This window comes from Melospiza georgiana, chromosome 1 (assembly GCF_028018845.1).
Source record: "Melospiza georgiana isolate bMelGeo1 chromosome 1, bMelGeo1.pri, whole genome shotgun sequence".
NCBI classification, from domain to species: Eukaryota; Metazoa; Chordata; class Aves; order Passeriformes; family Passerellidae; genus Melospiza; species Melospiza georgiana.
In genome coordinates this window covers 63782173-63809632 of record NC_080430.1, presented here as the reverse complement: position 1 = coordinate 63809632, position 27460 = coordinate 63782173, and the positions used below count along the sequence as shown (strand labels likewise).

The 27460-nt window shown below is 36.5% G+C and overlaps 1 protein-coding gene across 1 annotated transcript in view; it reads left to right on the top strand.

The window, feature by feature from the left end:
• CDKAL1 (CDK5 regulatory subunit associated protein 1 like 1) overlaps positions 1-27460 on the top strand; it is a 379153-nt gene that overhangs the window by 288717 nt on the left and 62976 nt on the right. Inside the window, exon 13 of the mRNA XM_058022013.1 lies at positions 2167-2229. Within this exon, the coding sequence (XP_057877996.1) occupies positions 2167-2229 (63 nt within the window). The remainder of the gene's footprint in view (positions 1-2166; positions 2230-27460) is intronic.

Genomic DNA, 27460 nt, shown 5'->3' with positions numbered 1-27460 from the left:
TGTGTTAAGGGAAGAAATTCTGAATTAATGTTTATAAATAGGTAATTTAAGGACTGAAATAGTCCACTGGAGGTGATGAAGGAGAAGGAGCTTTTGGACTCCTTACTTTCCACTGCAGCCTCTAGCCATGGAGAAGCCTGCTTTACCTTCTGCTCTGTATTGCAGAGGTGAGCTGTGAACCATGCTGCTTCTTTATTTCAAAAACTTATTATTCAGACCATGTGACCATGCCAGCTGTAGGAGTTGAAGGGATTGCCATTGGAGCAGCATGAATTCCTTGTCCTGTGTGTGTTTTGAAATACAACATATTTTCATATTTTTGGGTTTTAGAGATCTGAGTTAAAGTTCACTTTTTGCTGTAGAAAGACAGAAGTTATTACTAATCAACCTTAACTCTGTGCTTATGACATTTTTATCTGTATATATTCAGATTCCATACAAAACAATAAAATGCTGTTTAGATTTAGTTCACCTAAACCTATGGGGTACCCTGGGAATTTTGGGGCATTTCTTCATCTGCATCTTGAGAAGTTTCATTGCACATTTTTTCTGTTACAAATTTCCAGCATTTTCCCAGTCAGGGGAGTTTTGGTTTTGTACAAAAAAATAAAAATTTTGTGGAAAGGTAGGAAAGAAACCATAATTTTCTATAATACCAAAAAGATGAAGACTGTCAGTGTGTTGTGTAAGGAAAACCCCATCTTCAGTCTTCATCTAGCTGAATGTGTAACCAGCATTTTGGTGAGAGTCTGAGGGTTAAAGATGGGTGGTTTTCCATCATATTGTTTTACTGAGTGTTATTAAAGTAATTGCAGTCAGAATGAGTACAATAGAAATAGTCTTCAATAACAATGGACTTGGACTTTTTCTGGATTTTGTAGGGTTTTCTTCCTAGAAGGATTAGTGGGGTTTCCATGACCCAAACTCAGGTGCTTTTGTCTTCTTCTTACATGATGCTACTTTAAATTAGGTTTTTTCAAGTGATCTTTTTAGTAATCATTTTCATATCTCTTTTTAATTTTTATCACAGTTCTCCAAATAATTTTTATAGTGTTTTAAGTACTTTGACTGTCTACAGCTGTACTACCAGAAAAGAAGTAATTGTAAGTTGCTTAACATTCAGTGAAAATAAAAACTATGTAAAGAAAGAAAAGACATAGTTTATGTTGCATGATCAAAAGTTACTAAATTGCCTTATAGTTCCCAGAAGTTAAAATAAATTCTGCAGTCATGCAGCTGTCTATGTAGCTCCCAGCATGCTGGAAACATAAACAGATCTTTCCAGCTTAGCTGTAAAACTGCTTTCACAGAAACAATGGCTAAATAGGACACTGGTACAGACTGCAAGCAAGGAGTTCTTGCAGTTGTCGCCCCTTTACACATTTTCCAACATGCAATGATTTGCCTTCCCCAGCTATGAGATAAGTAAACACTGATTTTGACACAATAAAACTTTGAACTGATTTGTGACTCATCCCTGCATTAAAGACAAAGAGTGTTTTTCTCCTCTTCCTGTCCACCTTCCATAGGATACATCTGAGAAATTCTATTTAACATCAGCTGAAATTACTGAAAGCTCTTTGACTAAATTCAGGAGTTGGATCAAGCAGGTTTTGTCTTTGAACTATGCTCTGAACAGAAGTTTTTTTGTCCTTTGCCTTGGCTTTAAATGAGATATCATCTATTAATTTTCCACAATCAAAGCAGTAAGAGTATTAGCATCAAAAGAAATCGACAAATAATAAATGATTCTTCTTCAAACTGATTTCCTTTACACCTGATCTTCTATAAGGCAATACTGCATGTACATGCTAGAATAGTAGACAAGTCTTTACAAGATTGCAGCCTGATCTCTCAGTTTTATCTGTATTCTAAAATTTTATTTATGATATATTGTGAATTGTTTACACATTCCACTGAGGTTCCACAGATTAGTGTTTATTATTTATTAAGGATATTTTCCTTAATATTGTTAATATATATGTTAATTATTTCCTATAATATTTAATATCCTTGATCTGCATACACTGCTCTTTATAACTACAGTTTCATTAACAAAGTGGGGAGAGAATGTGTTTGTACCTGCATACAGCTTTTTAATCAGTAGCTTTTCTCTTTCTCCTTTAACTTTTCTAATATGGCTTATTTATTAATAATCCTTTACAGAAAAAACAGAGAACGAAGGATCTGTCCCAGCTGTTTCATTCATACAACCCATATGATCATAAGGTAAGGAAAAAATGTACTATCTCAGTTTGTTGTTAAGAAAAATTCCAAACATTTGTGGTAACTATATTTCTTATTTAATGCAAAATTGTGGGGAAATGATAAAATTGAAAGTGCTAAGCATGTTACTTAAATTCTGCTGTCACATAAATGTTTCTTTTTTTTCTTTAAGCCAAGCTTGAAAAGGTGCATTTTCTGATTTGTGAAAACAATTACTCGCATCAACCTCGTAGAAATATAATTTATAGACTGGCATTACATCCTGCAAAGTGACCACATGTGGTATTGGATTCCCCTCCTTTTTTTCCTCTGTGTTTGGGAACTGTGTTACCCTAGAGTATGTTGCTTAGCCTGTTGTGTCAATTAGGCCCTGAGATACATGATACTAATGAATTATCTATTGATCACAAAAGCATTGTTTAAAGAGGCTGCTGTGTGAACAGCCTGGTGGTTGTCTGGAGGAAGAAGTAGAAACACACATCATTATAACTTGTTTGTAACATCTGGGGGGAAAAAGAGGGTCCTTTCTCATTGCAATGTGAAATTAAAAAAAAAATAAAGTTGTTACAAGAAGATTTTGGAGAACCAAGAGACAGAGATTTCTGTCTAGCACAGTATTTCTGTGCTATAGCTATGTCATGGGGTTCTTCTTGATGTTATGCAGAAGAGAGCATTAAGCAGCAGACTGAAGGAATGTTGAGTAGGTTTTAAATATTTTCATGGTGTTCCTTGTATCTCTGATGCCTATGTGGGCATATTCTTTTAACAAGTGCGCAAAACTCTTTAAAAATTTGTCAGCAGTATGAGATGTCTGTCTTTGCTGCTTCTGTTTTGAAAAGTGTGAGTGATTTTGCAAGTATCCATTAAAGCAAAGAAAGATTTGAAACATTTCTGTTGTTGCTGTTGCTGTTGTTTAGACATTGCAAAGGAAAGTTCTGAACTCTATCTCTTCTTCTCCTGGCCATTTACCAAATGCATTGGAAAAACCAGCTAGGTTTTATATTTGGGAGAAGGTGGCAGAAGTATGTATCTCTTTGTAGGAACACATACACATATGTGCAATATATGGGTAACTGCACATATGTCAATGAGAAACACAGTGTGTAAATGAATGGATGAAATTTATCAGGCAGGTTGTTGCTGGGAGAGTTCTGTAGTTACCGTCCACTTGAAAATTTAGTTTAAAAATACATTGTAAAACAGCATTTATATTCTATAGCTTTAATAATTGTACCTAATTTCAAGTTAAATTCACCTCTGCTTAGTACTTCTTTTATAAATAGTCTCACATTATTTACAAAGATTGGTGAAGCTGATATTAATGGCCTGTGAAAATGGCCTTAATGGAGAAACATGAAGAATAAAGGAAACTTGTGTGATAAGATTTTGAATGGAATTGTTGCTCCTTTGAATTGAAGCATTTTAAGGTAAATGTAATAGTAAGTCAATTAAGATCTAATAAGGAGATGCAACTGTTGAACAAGAAACTTTGATATTCCTGTCCATGTCTTAATTCTCCTGTACAAAACACTTTTTATTCATAGTACAAGGAAATTCCATTATTCTTTTATTAGCACTTTTAATGGAACTTGGTCATTTGTAACTCCTGCTGTCTTCCTGCTCATATCCTTTGTGGCATTATATCAAAGTATTCTTGAATGATTTTGGCTGCAGTTGTGAGGACTTCTGCACTCTTTACAAATTAGTCATCACACAATGTGGAATTGAATATAAATGCTTAAATATATTTGCTTTTGATCTTTGTTTTGGGACCTTTAATATATTATTAAAGTGTACAATTGTTTGATGGAGGATTTTTGTACCTCCACTCTTTTGTTGCTTCCAAGCATACCCTGTATATATATCTGCAAATACAAGTGCAGGGAAAGGACAAGTGAAAGTTTGTAATAAAGTTATGGTCTTTCCATATTTTCCATTTGACAGTGAAGGTTTTCCTTCTCCCAACTACTTCCTATTTGTAGGCTGCAACAAATTTCTTGCTCTGTGCTTTTAATTTCCACCTCAGCTTCCTATTTCACAAGCACTGTGGTCTAGGGGAGGGCTTTAATTTTTGTATTAAATCTAACATTAGTTGGGAATACAGTTATTTCTACTGGAAGTGTGTATTAGCTTTGCTCTAGTTCTGTTTTGTTTGATTTACATGGCCAAAGGATTTGAGGGCAGGGCAGGGGCACATGTTGTTTGCTGTTTTGTAGATTATTTTCAGGAAGTGTAAAAAGGAGATTTCACAATGGCTTTGTGAAAGCGTTGGTGATGCAGGATCATGGTATGAGTGATTGGAATTAGTGGCTTCCAAGATTATTTCTTTGTTGATTAAACGATTTTTCTCTGAGAACCTTTCTAAACTAGAAGAAAAAACTTAAGGGTAAGTTGGTGCTTAGTAGTAGTAGTTAAAACAGATGTGAAAATCTCATTGACTACAGTGGCTGAAACAGGACTTGCTACAAAGATTCGACAGTACTTCATCTTTTTAGGATGGGATATCTCATAGTAAGGAGAAAAATTAATCAGAAAATCAGAAAGTGTTCATTCTGCCATGCTCGCATTTCACTCACTAAAGCAGAAAGTGATGTTTTGATGAAGTAGCTATAGTAACCTTAAACCCAGTAACTGTTGCCCTGAAAATGTTACCTCAATATATATTTGCCAATCTAGTGTAATTTAGAGCATCCTGGAAGACATTTAAATGCTTGTGGTTCTTCATTCCCAGATGAAAACGTAGCACTTTTATAGAGGTGGAAACAAGGATTTACTGTCTCTTCCACTTCCAGGTGTTGAGTTTTATCTTTTATTCAATGAGGCCTTAATTCAGCAGCAGAGGAGGCAGAGCTTTCAAATTCCTCCTGCAGAAGGAATGGAAAAGCAGGAGATACTCTGCTGATATCGGGGGAGAATTAGCTGAGCTCCTGTGTTCTTTAATTCCCAAACAAGTATGAATTACCATCTAGTTGCGCTTGTCATTGTTCAGATGAAACCATTCAACAGCAGATTTCAAAAACTGCCCATTATATACTTCTCCTATCCAGGCAGATTTGATCCTGCTCTCTTTAACCTAGTGTTACTGAAATGCTTTACAGAGCCTCTGACTACAGAACCTGCAGGTCTTTCAGATACTGTGCCACAGACAAAGCTCATTTTAGCATCAGTTTTTAATGCCTAGCAAATATCTTGAATTCTTCATGTCAGGCACATACAAAGAACCGCCTTTTCTCAGTTTTTTCTTTTGTTGTTCTTAAAATAAGTATCTTCTAAAATTCATTCTATTCAGAACAAAATAATAACTTAGGAAATGCTGAGCAATATCTCGTTCCAGGTGTGTGATTGCCATTTATTCAAACTTACTTCAGTTAGCATGTGTAAAAATACATAGCACTCTTTGTAGATTAAGCCATTCCTTGTTCTAAAATACTTGCTTTTTCATGTTTATGTAGAGTAAAAATATGTATGGTCTGGCTCTCTTGAGAGTCGAGTTCTGATTGCTGTGTAACTTTTCTCTGTTATATACAGTTAATCTTTTTCTAGGACTATCAAAAAAAGATGATAAAATTGACATCCTCAATAAAGCTTTACCAGCAACAGCTTTAGTGTTTTAAAATGTAAAAGTAGATAATTGAGAAGCTATATTCTTGCTAGTTTCCTGCAAGCTAATTTAATGAAAGATTATGTTTGCACACAAGTAATTTCTGCTGAATATTTTTTGTGTGTACACTGTGAGGTTTCACTTTTCACACAGTAAGAATTTTATTCTGTCTGAAGTAGATGTTTAACTTAGAAATAACGGAATTGGATCTCTCTCTGAAATTACCCTTGCTCTTTGTAAAATTTGTGAGCCAGTTTTTTTTAAAGCTGCTGAAGTAGTTGTTAAAATAGTTTACCTGGTCAAAACAACACGTTTTATAAGCTTAATAGGAGTTTCAGGATCCCGTATGCACCTAATGGCCAAATTCAGAAGTGCAGAGCCCTTGTTCCTTTTCTTTTTGTCAGATGAGTTTAAGCATTCAGTCTAGCCCTGGAGTGGTTGTTTAAAACTATAATCCTCAATTTTTGCTCTGCAGAAGAACGCTTTTACATATTGTAAGCACAGTATCTCAGAACTACTACACATTTGGCTGCTTTGGTTTCTTGGGACGATACCCAGGGATACCTTCGGGCATGTCCATACACGCCTCTGGCAGCACGGGCTGTTACACTGAGAAATCCCCTGAGAGTTGTGCTTAAAACTCATCCCCCTCTTTGCTTCTGCCTTTTGCAGCCTGAATCTCTTGCTGTGCAACATATATGAATAAATATATGAAAAAATAAGGTCATGTCTTATAGCTTTAGAGATTTATTTTAGCATATACTGTGTCCAGCCCAGTAAGAAATATAGTCAACACTCATATGATTTGAAGAGTTTTTTGAGAGATTTTCTCCCAAACTGAAGGTGTGCTCAGGATTAAAAAAATTAGTTGCTATTTCAAAATGAGCTGTAATTGATGCAGTTCTGCTAAAATAATTGTAAAATCTTTAAACCTCATGCTTCTAATGTTCTTTATTAATGTGTTCTGGAAATGCTAAAACACTCAAAAGAGCAAAACCTCCTAGACAATGCCTGTGTGTTTGGCAAGTTATATGGATCATTGTATTGTGATACGCAATTAAGTGACAAAAAAGATTTTCTTGGTTTTTGGGGGTTTTTTTTAGCCTCATAAGCAATTTTGGGAAGCAGGGAGTTATGTCCTGTTGTCTTTGATAAGGGTTGATATGTGCATAACTCACTCAAGGAACATTATTAACAAGATTATAACAAGGCTATGCTTAAGGTGCTAATGGCTGCTGCCACTTAGAGACCTATGGTGTTTTCAAACAATTATTTCAATAACACACAGACCCTATGCTTAATGGAAAATGAAGAGTCTAATATCAGTTTCCTTAAACTGAATTTCTTCTGCTGAATTCTTCAGCTCTCCTGGACAGTTGACATTTTATGTCAGAAATTTTTTGAAAATTCACACTGAAAGAGCCTGTAAGTAATGAGGGGATGAAACTATTTTAACAATTAAGCAGGCAGGGGCCACTATGACACAAGTGGGATGTCTTTTGGCACTGCCTTAGGAGGCATATTTGTATGCTCCAAGTGGTTTTCGTTGACAATAACACAGCATATTAAATCATAGCAATGCCCAAGGCTGTGGCATTGTTTAGGGATCATCATGGGCACCTGTGTGAAACATAAAATATTGGAAAGCAAGTGTCAAATGCCAGGTGAAGGGTGAGGGTTTGGAGTCAGCTGGCTTCTGATAAAAAAAAACCCGTTAAGTCCTGCATTCCTTCCACCTCTGTTCTATTTTGGTGGCCTCTGGGAACAATAGGCTGTGGCAGGAGAATGGAGGGTGTGGTGGTGGCAGTGAGTACCAGCAAAACTGTCTCCACCAAGATGAGGACTCTAGCTCAACAGCAAAAACAGGGGGTGATGGGAAGTCAATCACTTAAACTGGGACCAGTTTTCCTACTGATAAGCTGCTTCCTTTCATTTTTCTCCCATGTACCAGGACTCCTTCACAAATAAGCCAATTTGAACAAAAGAAATTCTGATGTCTATTGAATGAAGCCACTCTAACTAAAATGCCTGATGTTGGCTAACTTTCTAATGACAGGCATCACCACACTACTCTTGTTAATTAGACCCTAAAGGTATTTTTTTGAAGATGTGTCTGCACTGTGGGACAATGTGTTTCATAAGAAGACATGTAAATTGACATGTTGGACACCTGTAGAGTTGGAAGCATTGCTATGAGAGTAGCTGATGTAGGACTAAAATGTAGTTGCAACACTAAACATGTGGCAGGTGAGATTAACATCCTTCTGTGTTCATAGTTCCAGATCTCTCAGACTTGGACATCTTATGTGTTTGCTGCTGTCATCTTCAAAAATACTGGCATTAGGAAGTGGTTTGTTTTGCATGTGAAGCATGGCAGCTAGCGTGTTTATGTAAACCAAATTTGGATGATTTTTGGAGGCTGGAAATGGGAAATTACAGAACTGCTGAAACCACAAGCAATTCTTATTGTTTTTCATAAGGGCAGTAATGCTTCTCAGTTATTAACTGTGTTTTGTAAGATGTGTGGTGGAACTACTGTGAATGTGTAGGTTTTACTTTTGTGTCAGAAAAAAAGAAAGCAGTTTTGTGGTACTCTGTCAGCCTTCAGATTTTTTTGGTAATTACTTGGATATATGATGCTGGAAAATAACAAAAATCCTTTTAACCTGCTTTTCATTTATTCCAGGAACAGCATTGTACTAAATTGTAAGGCAACTGTGAGGTTGCAATGCCTGTGATATAAGCCATGATCTGAATTTTCTAAAGGAGGTGCTCTGAATTGTTGTTTTGTAAGATGAAAAGGTTTTTTTAGGTTATTGCTGAAAAGGGCCAGAGCCTTTTGCTATCTCCTGCCTTGAAATAGATTTTGGGTTTAATTTAAAATCTCAGATGTCAGATATGACCGCTTTTTATGGAAATACTCTTATTGTAACCTACATCCATTCTTCTCTATTCTCTTCTCCTCTCTCGTGTTCAGAGCTGCTGTTTGGAGGAGGTTACATAAAGCTGTTTTGTGCCCTTGATATGATGTGAGGCTTCAAAGAAGACTACTGAAAGAGAAAAGCAATTTCTACTTGGAAGAGCAATGCAGTAGCCTTGTGCTAATGGCACACTTGAACATTACTTGATGATAGTGAAGAAAATCTAATTGCCTCAAAAGCTTCTGATTATTCTTGACTTAACTCTAAGCCACATTGAAGTTTGTGCCATCTGTAACACAGAGTGAGCTAATACAGAGATAGTTTAGAAAGGGCTGTTCATACACCGGGAATTGTTTCAGGGTTTGTAGAGAATAGGCAAAGAAACAAGGCAAGCACTGCAACAAAAGGGCTTACTTCTCCATTGTATATGCTGTAGAAAAATACATATTTGCTCTGTCTTAATTCTGTAGCTGAAGTGTTGTGATTAAAGAATTGCAGTCTTATTGAAGTGCATATTACATCCGGAAAATCATGAAACAAAGAACCCAATTCCTGAATTTGTTGCTCTAAAACCAATGCTTTCTTGGTTGGTTTTGTTTTAGACAAAACCTAGACTATATACAGATAAGTATATACATTATTAGTAGATGTGATTAATATTTAGGTTAAGTCCATATTTAATGCTAGTACCTTTTGGTGTAGTTGGACATTTAAAGCATCTAACCTTGTCTGATGCTAACTGAATTGTTTGGGATTGTTACCTCTATTTCAGAACAGAGGCTTTTCCTGTTTTAGGATAGAGAGGTGTTTTTTCTATCTTTTTTAAATGTCCTTTCAAAAAATTGTCTAACAGCAGTCTGTCAAATCATGTTTGTATCTATACACAAAGGTGTACCTGTGCTATATGTTGATGTATGTGCTTAGGTGTTGAACAAGGTTTTACAGGTACCAATGTATTACTGACATATCTTCATCAGTGATCTTGACAACAGTTTTAATAAATGAACTCATGAAATCCACATAAATCCCTCATCCCATATAAAACCACTTTTCCAGTTAAACAGTTGTGAAAATAGTGGTTATTTACTTCACAGTTTTTCTCCTTGGTACAGCTTGTAAATGCTACCTGGTATAGTAGATTGCCTGAAATAAAGATATTCTACTCCAAAAAAATATTGAAACATAAAATGACACAAGTTTTACAGTGACATTAAATACATGCCATATCAGCTTAAGGGAAACAAATTCTTTGATGCCCATTAATCCTCTTGTTATTTTCTGGAGAAAGACATTGCCTTTTGCTCCATGTCTTGTATCATTTATATGCCTTGTCCATCATTGATTGATCTGATACTGAGACAAAAAATATGAAAAAGGAAGGTTTTAGGGTTTTTCAGATTAGTTGCTGGAAAACCTTGGCATCACAAAAAATAAACAGACTTGACCCTGTTACAGTTTTTTAAAGCTCCCTTCAATCTTGTGTTAGCATCAAAATCACATCAAAATGTGATGGAGTGTATAACTAGCTTGGGCATTTCAAGTTCAGGTATCTTTCCTTCTCTATTCCTTAAGACCACATTTGACCTTTTCCTCTCTGGCTTTGCAGTTTGTAGTGGATTGGATTTCCTAGTTATCTCCCACCTTTTCCCATTTCCAACCCCTCCCTTTTTCTTTATTCTATTGCCCTTTCTCCCCTCAAAAAAATAAAAGGGTTTTTCCTTTATGTAGTCTACCTTCTTTCTTTTGCTTGCTTTCTTTCTAACTATTCTTTCTCTAATATCTTCTTCAGGTACTAACATTTTATTCTCGCTCTTTTTTGTTCACCTGCCCTTCTGTTTTTCTTGATTATTTTCCTCTTTATGGAGCCACTTAGCTGTACTTTGCCATGGCATTAAAGTGGTTGTGGGAGGGGAAGGCATCAGTGCATCAAGTGTAGTAGTGCATGAGAACAGTGTTGTGGAAACCCATCCACAGAGGTGGTGGTACAACTCCCCATTATTCAAACTTTGCTATTGATGTAAGTATTCATATCACCAAGCTCTTGGACTTGCCTGCTTTTATTTGAGCACTAACCAAGAGACCGAAGTTTTGGGAACTTCACTGGTAGATTTGATAACTGTTTTTATGTTTTGATCCCCATCTTCTCACTGGAAATCTGTGTACTGTAATTAATTTGACATAGTATTTAAAATTTTAGATGTTAATCAAGTAGGCATCAGTACTTCTATTACTGGAATATTTTGAGTAGTCTTCTGGTACCTGAAATCTTGGGTAAGATTTTTACTTTCTTCCATGGAGTGAGGATATTCCATTTCTTTTTCTTCTTAATTATTCCTGTGTAAAATCATGTTTTATTGACCCTTTGACATAAAGATGTAAAGGAGGTGTGGATTTTTTGGCTTTTTGTCTGATAATAAGGTATAATTTTCTGCACAGACTTGCATATATGCACATACACACATCTACGAAACCCCATAATTAACAAAACCTTTGATTTGAGATTGATTCCAAGTATCATCCAGAAACAATCTGGTATATTTTGCATAACTCATACAAGGATAGAATCACATTTTTCCCCATTTGGAATAAGTCAGTGCTGGCTACTTATTCCATCTTCTGCTGTCATCTAAACTCTTGGAACTAGAGATGCTCCATTAGTTTTTATTTTGTTATAATTTCCTCTCTGCACTATATTCCACTTAAAAGCATGAAGAGAGGTTAGTTATACAGTTGAAAAGAGAAGTCTCAGTAAAGTGGCTGTGTAAAACAATAGATATAATTTGGGCATTAGGTTGCTCTGCACAGGGAACTAATTCTCCTGCTGTCTCTCCATGCAGTGCAGTTTGGCCACTGTCGGTGTGAGCTCAAGAGCTCAGCTTTGAAGGGCAGCTGGAGGAGGAGTCTCAGAATCTGCCAGCAAACCACATGGATTTTCCATGCATAATCTAGGTGATTGTCCTAGCTGTGTGTGAAATTCAGAGCCCTCCTAAACATGCTGTCAGTGATTTTGCACTCAGTGTGCCTGTGTTGGAGGGAAACTCTCATGATGTTGGGGGACAGAGAGTGGTTGTATTTAGATGTAATTAGACAAGCATCCTGTGGCTTCTACCAATTGCTCATCCTTGGTGAGAATTGTGGGATGAGTGCTGGATGATGTCAATTTTCTGACGTATATACACTCTATACATGTTTACAGCAAAATTGGCAACATTAGGTTAAATGTCCCAGATACTAACATTTACTACTTGTGTGAATTACAGTAGGCTTGAAAGGCTTTCAAACCTTGGGCAAGGATGGAGACTCTGAGTCAGCAGACTTTGAGTTCAGCCTGCAGTGTGAACATGCCAGGGAGGTTTGGGTTCCAGTTTGGGGTGAAAGAAGCATCTTAAACACACAATTCAATTTCAGCTGTACTTGAGCTTTAGTGCATCAGGAGGAAGGAGTGGTGCTGGTCAGTAGGAAGAGAGGTACAAACCTGGATTTTATTATAAGTGTACTTTAACAAAGCCTTTTGCATTCTTTTAATATGAAATCTTAATTTCCTTTATATAATTTTTCTTAGTTTATTTTAAGGACATAGGAGACTTCATCCAAAAAACTGTACCCATTCATAGAGGGATAAAAGAAACTATACATCCTTCAATGCATTTTTTGAGGGAAAGGCTCCAGTATGAGAGGCTTGTATGGCACCATCCTCTCTAGAATTTTCTTATAAGTTCAAATTTTGATGAGATTCCAGCATCCAAAAAAGCCATCTTTCCAAGACACTGTAGATTCTTCCTGTGATTCTAGAAACTGCCTCTCTTTGATTTGCATTATGTGAAGTATGCGATGGTTGTATAAGGAGCTAATGATGAATTTAAGGTTTGATATCTCATGATCATCAGAATAAAAATGGTGGAGTGGGGGGGTATATTTCCTTAAAGGAACAAAGGCATTACAGTTTCTTCTTGATATGCGTAATACTGTGTATACTGAAAGCAAGTAAGCAAATTTTGTAATACTACTGAAAACAAGTAAGAAGTTGATCTTGAAGGATGACATTTAGTTTATATAAATGCTGCTCTAGGTCATGTTTAATTTTTCTTCCACCCATTTCCATGCAATCATGACAGTCATACCTAGTCTCCAAGCCTTATAGAAAAAGAGATGGATATGTAGGTAGTTTATGCAGGTCTTTAAAACAGAATGTGATATTTGTTTTTTTACAAAATGTATTTCCATAAAATTTGATATATTCTCTAACATAACACACGTGAGAGAAGTGTTGTGATAAAAAAACCTTCATGCTGCAAATACAAGCAGTCATGCTAACAAGTCCTTTATTTCATATTGCCTTGCTAGTTCCAGGTAAAAACACCTATATGCTATTACTGCTGTTCATTTGTGCATCTCCTTTAATATTGATAGCATCATTTATGAAGTTTGTGTATGGTATGGTGAATTATGCTTCTTCATGCCTTTTATTTTTACAGGCTGATTTTTTAAGTACTAGGCCTGCTTGGTACAAAACCTCACAAGATGTAAGCCATCACTGTTTCCCATTGCAAACCCCAACCTTGTTTTCTGTATAACATTTGCAGAAAATGTGTAATAGAAAGCTAAAAACATGAACCATTTGTAAGTCCTCTGTGGGAACAGATATTAAATACCAATTCATGCGTCAGACAGACAGTGGCAGCTGCTTTGTTTATGTATGGCACGATCCCATATTAAATCAAATGGCAAGTGCACAATTTGACAGGTACTGTCATCAGTGCAAACATTAAACTCATTAAAGGCATTGCTTTTAATTTTTTATTTAAAGTACATATATTTGGCTTGCAGAGCCTTTCCCAGTCAGAGTCTACAGCGGCAAGTAGTAATTCTACTTTCTTTTTTTTTTTGCCTAACAAAGCCTGCTGTGTTTGTGGCTGTTCCTTAGGGGCAGTGCCATGATGTTTATGGCACTGCACATCGTGCATTAGGATCTGTGACCAGAAATTCCATTTGAGAGCACATCGCTCGGGATAGCACACAGTGGTCTTTTCATTTTGATTGATGGCTCTGGTTTTGCACCATCTGGCTTCTGATAGGCTGCATTAATCATATTCTGAATGATGAAAATTTAGACAGGATTTTTTTAATGATGTATGTTGAAAAGTGCATGATTGTATGTGCTTGTGTATTTAATTCCTGTAAGTTCCACTCATGCAAAAGAGTGCAATAAGCCTCTCATGCAGATTGAGTTGCATAGGTCTCTAAATAAATCTCTGTTTATAAATGCCCATATTTTGATTTTACTCTTAATTTTAACTTTATTTCATTTTACTTTCTATAATCTGTTTACAGTCACTGAGTCACTGCCTTATGGGGTTTTTTTTTTGCTGTTATATTTGGTTAAGAACAATGGACTTGTCCAAAGTATTTGAATTGCATCTCAGGTATTTTAAGTAAATCTTAAAATTTTTTTCTGCTGCTTTTTTGATACACTGAAGTTCTTTATATATCTATAAACATAGCATGAGCTCCAAGAATCACGGAATATCCTGAGTTGATAGGGACCCACAAGGACCATAGAGTCCAACTCTTAAGTGAAGGGCCCGTACGGGGATTGAACCTGCACTCCTGGTGTTATTAGCACCATGCTCTGGAGCAGAATATCAGGTTTTAAATTCTGTATGTGTAGAACGTCTTAAAATGGTTATATTTAAATTCACATCCTAAGGAAAAAAATAGTAATCTGAATTATAAATGCAATATATAAAAGTTGGTAATTGACCATATTTGAAAACTTCTGAGAGTGTTTGACAATAGTGGATTTAGGGTATTGTGTCAGTGCATTAGCAAAATTAGATCTCCCAATATAGAACTAAGCAGCCAACATGCAGTTGTTCGGTGTTGAAGATTTTATTCGGTATTCTAATTTACAAGCAAAGCATTATCTCTGCACCTTTTCATTAGGCTGCTTTTATTCTGTCTTAGTTTACAATTTAACTTAATGGGAAGATTTGGCCTGTGTTATATAATCTATGACATTGAAGCAATGAGCTAGTTGTAAGCTTTCAGAATGTGCTTAATCTTTACCATTTAAAGTTTCAAAGACCTCAGGATGAGAACCTGCCCTGAATTTCCTTGCAGCTATGGATCTAACACTCCATGAAATGGTGGATGGACTGCAGGGCTTTGTACTCTTAATAAGAAATCAAGTGAGCACGATCGCTCTTTCCCCAAATCCAACATTTGCTGGTCCCACTGGGGTGGCTTTCTGAGGTGTATCTCTCTTCCTCTCCAGTCACATGCTGTTTAAGAATTTCAGCCCCCAATTTTTCATTCAAAGCCATGAATTGAATTATTGTGAAGGGTTTTGTTTCATGTTTTAGTTTTTTAGTCCTGTTTTCTCTCATTTTTCCTCTTGTAGTCTCGCAGAGCTTGCAGGTACTCTGGTATCTTGTCTATATATATACACAGGCACACATTTTTCCCTTTGCTTTCCATGTGAAAATAATATCTTAAGGTATGGAAGAAGAATTCCATATGTAACTTAGCAGGAAGGTGGAGCAACATTCATCCATAGCACCAACTAAAGCAAAATTTCCTGTTCTAATTTTATTTCTGCCAGGCTTGATGATGTGTCTCTGTAGAGCAGACAAGGTTTCTTTTGAGATATTTGGCATGAATTCTTTTAATTTAAAACTGTTCTTAGGGTTCAAGCTAACAGCATGTTAGAATGTTGTTTGACATGCTATAGTAAGAAACAGTTTTTGAGAAAGATTTTAGAAAATTCAATCACTGTATTTAATAAAGATATAAAGCTTTCTAAGGTCTAGCACTATGCAGATGCTGACAGCGCCCTGTCTCACATTTACTCATTTCCATTTTTCTGCAAAACTCTACTTTTTCTGTTGTCTCCCTCTAACGCATTCATCTATTCATGTACATTTATTTTAAAAACAAGTCCTATCTGGTTTTTTACAGTCTCACAGCTTTTTAGAATACACATATGGGGTTGAGAGAACCATAATTCAAAAATTAGGATAAAGAAAACCTGCTTAATCGTTATTACAAAAGCACCATCTTCATTTGCTTGACAAGGAGGATGTTAAAAAAATCTTCATGGCCACACTTCTGACCAAGCTGTGCCCAGTGTTGAATTACAGTTCTCTAATAAATCAGCAAGTGATCTACAGAACCTTATTTTGCCTGAATCATTGTAATTAAAGTTCACCTCAGAGACATTATGGAAGTAAAAAGTTAAAGTATTGCCAACAGGTATAGTCAGTATCTTCTCCTAAGCTGTTCATAAAAGCCTGGATCCTCAAGCTCAGAAGAGGCCTTCACTATGTATACAGCTCCCTGGTGATCTCATTACCCATCTTCCAGCTTGGAATACTGTGTATGTTCAGTGAATTCCATCACTAAACATACACAGCACACAAACGCAGAGCACGTCACCACGCACACACAGCACAGCAGCACACCATACTTGTGGAAGCTGGAGCCACCCAACACACTCTTGATAACAAAGGTCTGCAAAAGGACAGTTGCTCATCGCAGCATCCTGAAAAGGCTCCTCTGAGCTTTGTCAGATATGAGCAAGACATTGTGTGTTACAGAATACGAGGTGTTCTGCATTGTACTTCAAAACATGGAGGGAAAGGTAAAATATATATGCTGATGTCTTCCTGAGAATGGAAAAAACATTGCTATTGTCATTCAAACACTGGGGTGTAGTGTCAAAGATCAGGGCCTGCAGGATGCTTGATAGAAATCCCTAACAAGTAAAACATTTTTATGGTAAATCTCCTTTCATCTCCTTCCAAGTTTGTATATGCCACCTTAGGAAAGCAGCCCACAACAACTTGTCATACAGATTACTGGTGTTTTCAACTTCGAGTAAGCAGCTCAATATGCAGAAACATTGTATTACCATATTTTCTGAACTGCAAGGCCTGCCTTTTCAGCTGAACAGCTCCAGTCAATCTTATCTTAGTCCATGCAGGTTTAATGAATTAGCTTCCTGATGTCAGTGCAGTCAATTAATTCTGTAGAAATAGGCCTTGTGTTGCTGTAGTAATTCTGCCTGTGCTCTTATGGCCACTGTGGTTTTTGAAACAAAAAATTTTCAATAGGGAGGATGGAGGAATTTGAATTTTGGGTTTTAGTTTTGGGTTGAATTTTTGTTACGTTCTTTTTTAGCTTTATTGTCACTCCCTGTGTTGAAAGAAATGTAAGGCGTAAATAAATACTCTAAAATCTGTTCAGTTTTATCTGCTTCTGTACACATGTTCCATTCTTTATAAAGCTTTCCAGTAACAAATCAGCAAATGGGATGACTTTTAATGAACTCCTTTCCAGGAATATTTAATATACTATATCTGGTTTTGCTCTTGCTCTGGTTATTAACAAATTTGTATCAGAAGCTAATGTAAATTTATTTTAGGATGTTTGGATTTGGAAAACAGATACCATTGGTACTTATTTTTAAAATTTCTGTATTTTTGTATTTAAAGATCTACAGCATTTGAATTAACTTGATATAATAATATGGGAAAGTATACCTGTGAAGATTTTCTAATTTATTACAAAGGATTCTCTCTCCCTTGAAACTACATACAGGCTTTGGTGTTTTTAAACCAACTCTTTTATAAGTACTGTCTTTGAGTACTTCCTTTTCTTGGGATGTGCATAGTTTTAAGGAGGGGGAAGCTCTGTATGGGTTGGATTCTGAGGGTGTGTAGCATAGGAGAAATGGTTGGCAACTGTGCAAGCTCAGTGTGTCTGGTAAGAAATTTGGTCTGTGCATCAAAACACTTTGGGGAAGTATGGAAAGCAAAACTACTTACTGTAAAACCCTTGTAGTGCCTCACATCTAAATCAAACTAATGCAGTTATTCATATTGAAGTAGGATAATGTAATTGCCAAGAAAGCTATTTTGTCTTCTATGGTAGATAATATGCCGTGTATCACATACATATGCGTCATTTCTGTGGAGAATGCTCTCCAAACTATCTTTAGAAAGAGCTCTGCTGGGCCTTGGTTTTGGTTTTTTTTCTTTACCTGATTCTGAGAACATAATTTCACAAAAAGAAAAACTCAGAGCCAATGGGAGGAGAAAGTTAATTGCCAGTATCTGTGTGTGTATTGTTGTGGCAGTTGGGATTTTTGAAGAACGGTCTCCTCTTTCACAGTCTTTCAAAATCCCAGTTCCACAGATATACTTGAAATGAGTTATCAGCATATTTTGTTCTGGAAAGTAAGATAGCTTTTGATTCTAAGCTAAAGCCTATAAATCATCCAGAATCAAAAATTGCTAGCAGCTTATTTGTGGGAGGCAAAAGGAATTTGCATCTCATAGGAAAAATAACAGGCATGTGAGGATGTATGAGTGTATGGAGAAAAATTGGCTGACATGTATTTATGTGTCTAAGTCAAATACCAGTCCAAAGTCATTGTTCTGCTGTATTTCCTCAGCAGTGAACAACAAAGTGACAACTGCTGTAGTACTCAGGCACCATCTGTCTTGTGAACCCTGCCATTCTGTTCTTGCCTGAATATGATAAATTTTACCTTATTTTCCCAAGAAAATAAAAATAGTATTTAATCTACAGTTCAAAAGCTGGATCAGTTCCAAGTGAGGCCCTGTTAGGAGTGATATCCCTTGTCTCTGGGGGTGTAAATTTGGGCTTACACCTAACTGTGTGTATATAAATATTGCAGATTTATTGCTGCTTGTGCTGTGCTATGCCACAAATGCAAGTCTGTATACAAACATGCTATATAACAACAGATCTTTTTAACAATCATAGTAATTTGTATCCACAATCAAGTAATTATTTTACATCTACATTTTAAAGGTATTCTAATGTTCAGGGAGCAGGGGGAGGGATTAAGGTGGATTTCTGTTTGATTTTGTATTTTAAACACTTTGCTGGTGGTATGTTGTGAGCAGTGTCTTTTAGGTATTTTTTTAATTTTAATTTCAGCATGGTGCAATTTGAAATTACTTTAGATTTAAAATTTAAATTTAAATTTTAATTTCAGCATGGTGAGATTATCTATTACTGGATAATTTTTCAAACGCAAAATTTGCAAAATTCCCATTTTCTTCCATATAAATGAGATTCATTAAGGGAGGATTTTTTTCCAGAATTCCTAGTGAAATAGTGTTTATGTGACTGTCTTACTGCTGCTTTTTCCACTGCCAAACATTTTCATCATCTTCAGTTGTGTTAAGGTGTAACTGTACTCGTGATTTCAGCCTGTGAATTATTATGCTGCACCACTTGCACAGTTAAATTGGACAGCAGCAGAAGTACCTGAAAGCCAGCTGGCTCCATGCACAGCTTTGTCCTACGAGGAGCCTAATGAATAGGCACTTAAAAATTGCAACCAAAGATCTGCACATGTCTCTGCAGAAACTTGAAGCACCTGCTTCATTTTTTTAATTTAAGTGTTTTTATAAAGTCTGCATAATCATAATCTTTCAGAGATACAGGATCTCCAGCATTAATTAAAAATTATACTGTGCCTTGAGAAAAGGTGACCTCATGTAAAAGACTAAATTATTTTCAAACACTCTATTTTAAGAAAGTGATATCCACACTGCAAGCATTTGCAGTGAGCACGCATAATGAGAGCGGTGTGTGAAGCCATGAATCCCAATTGCTTGGATTTATCGACCAAATGACAGCAAACTGTATCTTAAAAACTGAGCCTAAGCTGTCTTATGAAATTAGAAAATGCAGCATAATTGTCTGTGTGACTTTTATCAGTTACTTAGAATTTTTTTTCTGGAAATTTTGTGAGTATATTTTCATCTTGAAAATGTCTGTTTGGTATCATTGTTTTTCTTACACAAGTGAAAGAAATCCTTTATTTTTTTCTGTAAATATAAAAATATTGTAAGAATTTAATACAGGAAATGGTGAGGGAGCAGATTGTTTGGAAGGATAAAAGGATGTCTTCTCAGACGTGTTTTCTTGCTCTGCATGCTCAGTTGTGTATCTACAATAGGTGCTGTTCCCAATGGAGCAGGGAGGGTGAGAGAGAGATGGAGATGGTGCAGGGCTCTTTCTGGATAACCAAAAGAAGGCCTGACAGTGATCATCTGGGAAAAATAGCTACTTTTACAAAACAGAATTAAAAGAGGGATGGAGATAATGAGTACGTCTTTTGGCCCTTCAGTGACGAGAACCCCACATTCATGCACCATGGGGCAGAGCTCAGCTGTTTTTTCACAGCATGCTGCACACATCTTGACCATGGAGAAGTTTCCCTCTGGGATCCGGAAAAAATTGCTCCTTGAATTCAATTGGATCTCCTGTTCTAAAAAAACCACATAAGGGTATTGCTTTTTTTTACTTTAAAGTTTTTCTTTTAAAGTATTCTACAGAGTAGAACTTGTGCCTATGTATGTTATATGCTTTCTCTGCTCTCACTGAAATATTCCAGGTACATGAAACCTAGAAAAAAATTCTAATGATGAAAGGAGTAATGCAGTTAGTTAAACATTTAAATTAAAAAAAAATTAGTCAATGGCCCCTCTCCTCAAAAAGTGATGGGAATGAGGAAATGCCCTTGTAAATGGTGTGCCTCATATAAACACTGTTTATGAATACCAAGGTGAATGTGCCTTCAGATATACCTCAGGAGATTTTTATATGAGAAAAACAGCAAGTGAAGAAACAAATGCTTAAGGAAAGAAAAAACAGTCCTACCAGACTCACTGTCTGCTTCATTTGGAGGAAAGACATAAATTTTGTTTACCATGTAACAGTGAAAAATGTGTGATGAATGTAGCAACTGTAAAATCTTCATTGTTCCCTCAGCTAAAACAAACAGAATGTGTAATTAGTTGGCTGCTTCTGCCTAATCCTAAATCCCAAGAAGGTTTGAATCATCATCTACCTGTTTTTTACAGTCATATTTCAGTTGTTTCAAATCATCTCCATGTTTGCGTGCACCAAACCTCTCAAGGCAGAAGAGAACAGCTGACACTGCCCTGGCATGCTGCTCTTAGATAGATAAAGGGGAGCTTCCTGCTTGTATTTCATTGACTTAAAGCCATACCAGTGATTTTCAAATGTTTATAGTATTTTTTTCACAGCCTTCAACTTTGTACATTTGGTTTTATAGATGAATCTTAGTCCTAATTTTATTTTTGGGGTTTTTTTTATTATTTATTCTTGCTTGATGAGGCAATTAATCTATTTAAATTTGCATCTTCTGAAGTAAAATTTACTTCCAATTAGCTGTAGTACACAAGGTTAAAATGTTTCGGTTTTATATTTGCAAGGTCAAATTAAATATAAAGCTGATTATGAATGCACAGTAAATTATTGATTTTATTTCTGCATCAGTATGAGAGAAAGTTTGGATGAGAATGAATATAAACTAAAGTCTTGCTTTATCTGGAAAGACTCTTGAATGAGATAGTACATTTACAGATATTGCTTGGATTTTTTGTCTTTTTACATTAAACTTCATGAAAGTCTGTTTTCCTCTTCTGTACCTTTTTGTCCAAGTTTAACTGTTGTATGTTTTAATGAGTAGCTGGACATCTGCTGCCTCAGAAAAGCCCAAGGTAGTTCACTGGCCTTTCATAAACCTCATGCAGAGAATGTTAGAACACATTGTTTTCCCAAACGCAGTGTCATGGAAGAGGAAGTTCATTGAAGTCATCTATCAAATGTCAAATATGCAGGTCAAAGCAATAGTTCTCAGTTTGGTCACAGATGTCTGAAAACCTCAGCTAAATGCCGCTGTGGAGTTGCAGATCACACATAGAAAATGCATGCAGTAGTCCCACAATTTCCCTTCATTTCTACAGGAAGAGAATCTCAGATGCAGAATGGGGAAAGTCAATCAAAGCCAGTGAACTTCATGTCTGTAGCACTGATGTTAAATAAGCCTCATCCTGGTCAGGCCATGTGCCTTGTGCCATTTTGAAAGACTCTCTGGGAAAAGATGACTTCAGAGTTTGTAGAGACAATCTGTATGCAGAGGTAATGTCCTTTATTAGACAAATTGCTACTGTTAAACAAATTTCTCAGGCTGTTGGAAGCTCTTCTGTTGCTCCCAGTTGTATCAGCTGATATTAATTTATTTTTAAAAAGATAGTTCGCCCTATGAAGTTTGCTGGTTTTGTATCCTCAGTCATTAAGGCTATACTACCACTATTTTAAAATCGACGAAAGGATAGGTTATTACCACCCCTTTTTTCCCCTCTAACTTTATTTTCTGAATCATCTTGGATTTCCTGAGCTGCCTCATAACTTAAGATGGCAGAACTGAATTTTTGGGGAACAGGGAGGGTTTTCTGATTCCTATATTGCTACCTCCTTATGAAATACCAAATTGCAACAAACACAATCAACTTCAGAATGTTTTGTAGCTTTATTTCTTCTTTCAATTGCTTTTCGTAGTAGTGCAAGGACGAACTACTGCATTTGTGCCTGGCAAAGTGGAAGAGAGGCACTGCAACTTGCTAGGCTGAGGTTGGGCAGTGGGTCAGGCAGTTCAGAAGGTGGCAAGAGACAAGGGAAACATTTAGAAGCAAGTGGAAACAGAAGCACTAACCAAAGGAAGCATGTTAATTTGATATTTTCTCAAAGGGATATTTGGATTATGTTTATTTGATTAGTACTGTGATTTATAGATGTAACTGGCACTTTTTTCCTGACTGGAAGCAACTCTATCTCTTGTCATACACAGCATCTCCTATAATCAAGTACAATTAAGCTGGGCTCAGATTTGCATATTTGAAGTTGTATGAGCTTATTCAAGCCAACAAAAAGAGGTCTGTCTTGCTAGGCTAGACCATTATTTGAGCTAATCTGCCTGCTTGTGTACAGTAATGTTTTGCATACGCCTCTAAGAGATATGTGCAGCTGGGTGGCATAGTTCTGAATTATTGGAATGATTCATGGCACTGGTTTCCTTGCAGTCACCTTTTTCCTTTTTTAACAAATGAATACAGCTTCAACTCAGTAGAAATCCAGGCTTTCTTTGCACTGCAGCAGAAGTATTGTTTGTTCTTTATAGCAAAGATCAAAGGATTTTTTCTTTTGTAAATAGCTACAGGAACCACAGATCATAATTCATTGAAATTGCTTCCCCCCTTTTTTAATCTTAGAACTATACGGTTGTGGAGTATTTCTTGTTTTACTATGGAATCTAGATGTCACTGGCTGCAGTTATGTTGATTCAGTATGGCCTTTTGTATATGTTTTTCCTGAGCTACAAATGATTGCATTTAATTAAAACGCACACATTAGACCAGATGCTCCTTTAAATGGAAAAAAAACCCTCATAATATGGGCAAGGAAGCCTCCCCATGTTTCTGTGCAGGGCACTTTCCTCGCAGGAAAATGCTTGAAATGGGAAATGGTGGTATAAATACACAGGTGGCATTCTAAAACCTAAGAGGTACTGAAAATGCTTCCTTTGGTTTTAGCAGCCTCCTTCCAGACTTGTGTAAAAATGTCTGCTTCCCTCTGGAGTGGGGTCTGTCTGTGCCAAGGAAGAATCCCAACACTGTTGTGCTGACAGCAGCCTTGTCATGGTGTCTATTGAAGTAATAGATGCAGATAGTTGGAATATAATGTAAATAATCCTTCTTTATCATTCCTGGATGCCTCCTGCAGCCAGACATTTCTCTCCCCTTCACCATGCACATACAGCACGTGTTCTGTAAATCCTTGTGGTCCTTCTAATTTCTCTGTTGCAGGTAAGGAAAGAAAAATTAGGTTTTCCTTAGGATAAACTTCTTGCTTTGAATTCAGTTTCCAAGTAATCTCTTGTCAGCTCCTCTTCTATTTTATTTCTCATCTAACCTCTTTATCTTTTCCTTTTTGTGCTAAAACACACATTTCTTCTATCCAAACTCCCCCTATTTTATTTGCAGAAGTTATGCTTAAGGAAGGAATAAGAGAAATGCTTTTCCTCCCGCAGGTTATTCCCATGCTTTAGTGCCAATAATGCACTCCTACACTCCCGTTTTATGTGGAATTATCGTGTTGGCATTGGGTCAAGGAAGAAAGAAACTCTCAAATTGGGGGTGGGTGGTAGCGAATGCAGTTTTTGAATAGTCTTCCCCCAGTTTGGAAATGGTACTAGAATGTGCATTGGAGGATATGTACCAGCCTAGAAAACAGGTCTGTTATTTAAATCATATTGAAAAATATGGAAACAACTTGGCTTGATTATCTTTTCTCTTTCTTTGGAGTGGAAACCACATGTTTTATCTTAGGTGTGTTCTCTTACACTTGCCAACTTCTGAAACTGTAAAGGTGAAAGTTTAGGGTGATTATTTAGGACAATCAGTGCTTTACTTGGGTTTCAAAAGATACTTTTTAGCAGATCACATGCTAAATATTTAAAAGGGGTTGGAAGGGCGACCTGTCCTTGAATATATATTACAAGCTTTCCCCCTTGTTTCCACAAATAATACACAGAAGTGTGATAATCCTAACATAGCTCAATCTTTTGGTGACCTGCACTCCTTGCAGGAGAGCAGTGAGAGTGAGAATCCCACAATTCTGTCTGCTGGAGGCTTCCCTTACTATTTCCATCTCTTTCATCTACCTCACCTGACAAACTTCCTCTTACCCTGCTGGAGTAGAGGACAAGAGAGAAGAGGAAGAAAGAAGTGAGGCAATGGAAACAAAATCCTGTACCAGAACATGGCTTTCAAAGATGTACTGCTGGGCTTCAAGGAGCCTGCAACTTCACTTGCGTCTCTCCAGCATTGGTCTCTCTAAAAAACTCGAGCAAATTTGTTGCCATCCTTGCTGCTTTGCTTCCTGTATTAACAGTCTGTATTTGTTGCTGTCTGCATCCATCTAAAAAAGAAAGAGGCGTTGCTTTTTTTTATCCATCCACTTCTTGCAAAGCCCAAGAATTAAGCAAATTCATCAGCTATTCTTCGCTGTTGACTTGGTCAGGGCTTTTTCTACTGAAGGTAAAACAATGAGGTGAATTCTGTAGAACTATTGGGACTTCACTCCAGGTGTATCTAGGGCATTGTGTGTTTGTTTAAAATGATAGCAGTAATACCCTACAGAGGGGGATTTTGAATGAAGGTGGTGTTTGATGGTATTAATGTCCTTCCAATCCTGTTTCTTACAACTTATATTTGCTTAGAGTTCAGACAGCCATTAGTTACTCCGTGCTGTTCTGCTGCCCAAGATGACTTGAACCATGAGAACTGAGTCCGACTTACATGTTCTTTACCTTAAGGTCTTGCCCTGACTATAAAAAGTTATCATCCAAAGGTCTGAACTCAGTTCTTCCATGTTCTTTGTCAGTAGATGTCGGCATGCAGAACACTACAGTGGTAGATTCATCAAGTGCAAGGGACTTAAACAATCATATCATAAAATAATTTTTCTAAATAAAAAGGATTGATTGAATTGGTAAGAGAGCTGGTGCTGGAAGAGTCAAAGTCAGGCTTCCACACTGCAGTTAGGTTCAGGAAAAGTGAATTTATTAAAATAGTCACATGTCATTTTTATTGTATACTTTCAGGAATTATTTTGATAGTCAGCAGAAGTGAACTGCTGTAAAGCAAGCCAAGAAACTGTTGAAGCTCTTCTTTTGTAACCTTTGGACAAGTGCTGTAGAACTCTTATGCCTGGCACAGCTGCGTTTGCAGATTCATGAAATAATGACTTTTTTCTGAGGTGAAGAATGCTATTGTTTTTTTACTTGCAACATCAACAGGGGCAGTTGTTTAATAGGTGAAATTTGCAAGTCAGGATAACATGCCTTTTTACCATTGTTGTCTTTTGGTTGTTATTTCTGTTGCCTGTGTAATATGAGGCTGACAGTACAGACAGCAGAAACTCTCAATTAGCCTTGAGGTCAAGCATCTAGATTAAAAATCTTGACACACTCCGGTATTGTTTCACCCCAATCTTAAAAAGGTGTTCCTTTCTCATCTGTGTTTTGTACCTTGCTTCTTCTAGGGGACATGTAAAGATAATTTTATTTTAAAGCCCTATCAAATCTGGTTCATGATGCCCCTAGAAGACTTCTTCCTTTGGGGTGCAAAGTATCATTTTATTATTAAGCTGTGTGCTTGGAAGTTAATTTTGTTGCTGTTTTAAACCAGTGAGAGCTAGCCTTTCTACTGCTGTGTGAAATCACCCCAGGACAATGATGGACAAAGCTTCGTTCTAAGCAGATGTTAAAATGGTTGAGGTGGCTAATGGACATCTGAAGGCCTGTGTGTAAAATATTTTCCTCACATCTCCATTCTGATATGTCTCAGTAAGTTTGAGTCTCCTGAGGTAGGATTCTGCATCTAAGATTCTGCTTGCCCACCTGCTGAGTAAAGTAGCTTTGGGCTTTGTTTAGGATGTCCATGCTTTTTTCTTCTCCCCATTGCCACCATCCTCATAGCATAAGTGGGAATATGATTCTATGTTTTTGACAGTGTATTTTCATTGTTTTTTGGCAAACCTAGAATATAACAAAACTGTGTGGGTTTGGGTTGTTTGTGGTTTTTTTAAGATCTGAGAAATTATGACCTCTTTCTTTAAAAAATATTGATTTTTTTAAACCTGGATACTAAAGTTTAAACAGGGCATTTCAGCTGCTAGTTGAGTGAATTAATTGTGGGGTGAGTGAATACTGCAGAGCAGATTACTATTGTGGCTTGTCTGCCCTTTGAAAAAGAAGTGTTTCTGGAATGCATCAGAAAGCAGCAGGTATCTGTGAACATCTCTGTACAGCTTTGTAGCTCTCTCTAGTCCATTATTGCCATATTCACACATGGAGAAAGTGCAGCACAGAACTTGAAATGACTTTCTGAAGGAAAAAACACTAAGGGAATTGCTCTGACACGTGAAGGCTTTTCTTGGGCAAAACTCCCCACAATCCAACAGGATTCAAGAAGGATTTAAAGGAACTACACTGAGGGGATGAGTCCTTGTTTTGTATGTAGAAATGTGTTCTAATCACATCTTCTTGAGGGTTTTTTCCCATTATTCTAATTCTTTGCAATGTAGTGTTAATGATTGAAGTACTACATGATTTACCCATGTGTGCTCTCTCACTTGTTGGTGCCTTTTTGATGGGTTTGTTGTTTGTTTTTTGTTTTTTTGTAAAGGGTAAAAAGAATTAATCTACTCTCTGGAAATACCTGAATAACCAGTGTTCCAAAATACTCATTTTATGAGAGTTACAGGAGGAATTTAAGATGTTATATATGGGATTGATATGATATGATTCAAAGTCTGGAAGGATCAGAACATTGCTAGTACCATTATTTTCATAAAATGATTCTCATATTCTTAAGAAAATCTGTTCAATTAATTTATTCTTCTTGTGTAAGGTCATCTAGACAGGTCTGTTAAATTTAATAGCTGTTTCATGATTAAGGGAGAGTAGGAAGTTCTTAATTGAGGAACAGATAAAAAGCAAACTAATTAACTCCAAATGCATTTCTTTAGCAGTATGCAAACAGCCATTTCCAAGATGAACTTGGGTTAGTCATCTTTTGAGCTTTTAATCATATTTTTAGATTGCATTTTTACACCATCTCTACTACAAAAATGACTGTAATTTCTGTCACAGTTGGAAGCATCAGTTAATAAATGTTTTTGATTTTGATCTAGGGAGGTGTTTGAATTGAGGGGGAAAATATTCTTAAACTAATTGGGTTAATTTGCAGCAGATTGAGAGTGAGTGCAGTGGAAATGGTTCACTCCTATTTCTACCTGGTTT